The sequence below is a fragment of the Nicrophorus vespilloides genome, unplaced genomic scaffold (genome assembly GCF_001412225.1).
Source record: "Nicrophorus vespilloides isolate i.1.1-1 unplaced genomic scaffold, Nicve_v1.0, whole genome shotgun sequence".
NCBI classification, from domain to species: domain Eukaryota; kingdom Metazoa; phylum Arthropoda; class Insecta; order Coleoptera; family Silphidae; genus Nicrophorus; species Nicrophorus vespilloides.
Genome location: NW_017099764.1, coordinates 76146 through 78576, shown reverse-complemented (window position 1 = coordinate 78576; position 2431 = coordinate 76146). Strand labels below are relative to the sequence as shown.

The 2431-nt window shown below is 27.7% G+C and overlaps 1 protein-coding gene across 1 annotated transcript; it reads left to right on the top strand.

Moving 5' to 3' along the window:
- Positions 1 to 1714: 1714 nt before the first annotated feature.
- LOC108565526 (glutamic acid-rich protein-like) lies at positions 1715 to 2431 on the top strand. The gene has a single exon (XM_017925040.1). It carries the CDS (start codon positions 1715 to 1717, stop codon positions 2429 to 2431), a length of 717 nt encoding a protein of 238 aa, XP_017780529.1.

Below are 2431 nucleotides of genomic sequence, written 5' to 3'. Positions count from 1 at the left end.
TAAATTTTTTTTATTTATTTTTATTAAAAAAGTTTTTTTTTCTTAGCACTAATGATACTAAAGGTATCCTTGTTTTTTTCTTTCAATTTTCACAATAAACCCTTATACAACTTTCAGTGCTTTACGACTATAAAATATTATTTTTTTATTAATCACAATCATCATAAAGGTACGTATACACCATACATTAATTGAGACATCAATTTTGCAAAATTTACATAATTTATGAAAAATGAAAGATAAATCCTTTATGTTTTTAAACGTTTATACAAAATAGTACTTTACGATTAAAAAATCATATTTTTTCTATGCAATAAACCAAAAAATATCTACAAAAAGAAAGTTGATTTTTATTAATGATGAAGATTATAAAAGTATATAAACATCATACATACAAAAATATAAAAACAATAATTAAGTTAATAATTATAGAAAATGTATACAATTCATGATAAAAAAAAACGCAAATCCTTCAGATTTTTAACCGCTTACACAACATTCAGAACTTTACCAGTATAAAATCATATTTTTTTCAATGCAACAGTTCAAATAAAGTTATTTTTTAGTCATTACAAAGATCATAAAGGTGCTTATACATCATACATTAAAAGAGACATTACTTTTTGAAAATTTACACAATTTATACAAAAAAAAAAGCTATAATTTCTATTAAATTCATGATATTATTATTAATTATTTAATTTAAACTAAAATAAAATAATTCTCTCAAATTTATTTTACTCAAATTATTGATTTATTATTTTTTTGTGTTGCGTTACAATCGCAGAATGAATAAAACATTGAGCAATAATTTTCCATTTCAGGCGAACTTTCATATCGAACAATAACACTCGGAACGGGAACGACGTCCAATAGTATTTATGATTTTTTTGATAAAAAAATATATATAAATGAAAACCATTCGGGATTTCCCAATTTCGCGGAACGAACATTTTATTTCCATCAAAAAGAAAAAGAAAGAAAAAACGAGAGAAATGAACGGAAAACGTAAAGTAAGTCTGGACTGTCGTAAAAAGACGAGTAACAGAGATCATTTCTCCGAATCATATTAGGTAGAACGACATTCGCGATTTATACAATTTTATTTCATAGCTCGTACTAAATATTCTGACTTGATTTTACACCGTCTTTCTTCTTTTTTTTTTATTGAACTACATCCAAGTTAATACTTTGCCAAATTTTTAGTTTTTAATGTATTTAGTTCACAAATTTATAAATTATCATAAAATATTCAATTTTTATTACTAGAAAAGAACATTTTACATTGATTTTACATAATACACCTAAATTAAGTAAGAAAATAATAAGAAGTTATTTGAAAAAAAAGTTGGAAACTTCAATTGTACTAATATATTTAGAAAAAATACAAAAATACAATACATATTTACAATATGGAAAATCCTGAATTTGATGGAGACACATACAGACATTGCACTAATACAGTTTTATTGGATGTCATAAACGCAGGTACAAATAAAATTCATACTCATTTTAATAATGACTTTTCGGAAGCAATAAAACAAAATAGATTATGCTACCTGCTTACATGAATATACCCCTACAGGTAATAAGGCAATAAAAAAAGGTATCACTTGTATTTGGGAGATTAGTATAAATTAAGGGTTTAGCAAATTGTTTAGCACAGTTTATCGCAAACATTCGTTGGAGTAACAACAACAGCCAGATACTTAAAATGTCTATTTACAAAGAAGTAAAATCAATCCAAGGAAGAATTGAGGAGTATGTAGAGGGTGAAAATAGAAACCATTTGCAGGATTTGGCAATGGTGAAACTATTAATGATGTTATACAATATAGTATTGAACCAAAAGGGAAAGATAGTGGCAGAAACTGTTAAATTTGTGGACGAGTTATGTGGGAAAACCAACGGTATTATACAAAAGACTGCATTCGATGTCCTCAGAGAACTTGTTAACAAAAAAGAGGGTTTCAATAATATCAGGGAACAAGTCAACCGGGTTACGTCTAATAACAATCATATAGTGGTAGGAAGCCAAATGGAAGAAGAAAGTTGCAGAAGAGAAGCTGAATATAATTTACGAATGAGTTTACTGCAACAGGAACACGAGGAAAAAATGAGGGAAACTTTGGAGGTAATGAAACAGAAGCAGAAACAGAGTGATGTCCAAATTAAGACCAAGGGAGAAAAATTGGAAAAGGAGAAGGAGTTGGACATCCAAATTGCGAATATGAGCAAAGAGCAAAAAGAGAGAGAGGAAAAGGCTCGTGAAGCTAAAAATGAAGAGATGGAAAGGAAACGCAAGAGGGAAGAAGAGGAAGACAAAATATCTGAAGAAGATGCGAAACAAATCGATGAGATGTTGTTAGAATCAGAGGACGATTTAGAAGACATGATTTTGCAAATAGAACAAAATTTATTCAATATATAG

Bases quoted from the DNA above. Each gene is read 5' to 3' on its own strand.
- LOC108565526 (XM_017925040.1), top strand. From the start codon at position 1,715: ATGTCTATTTACAAAGAAGTAAAATCAATCCAAGGAAGAATTGAGGAG.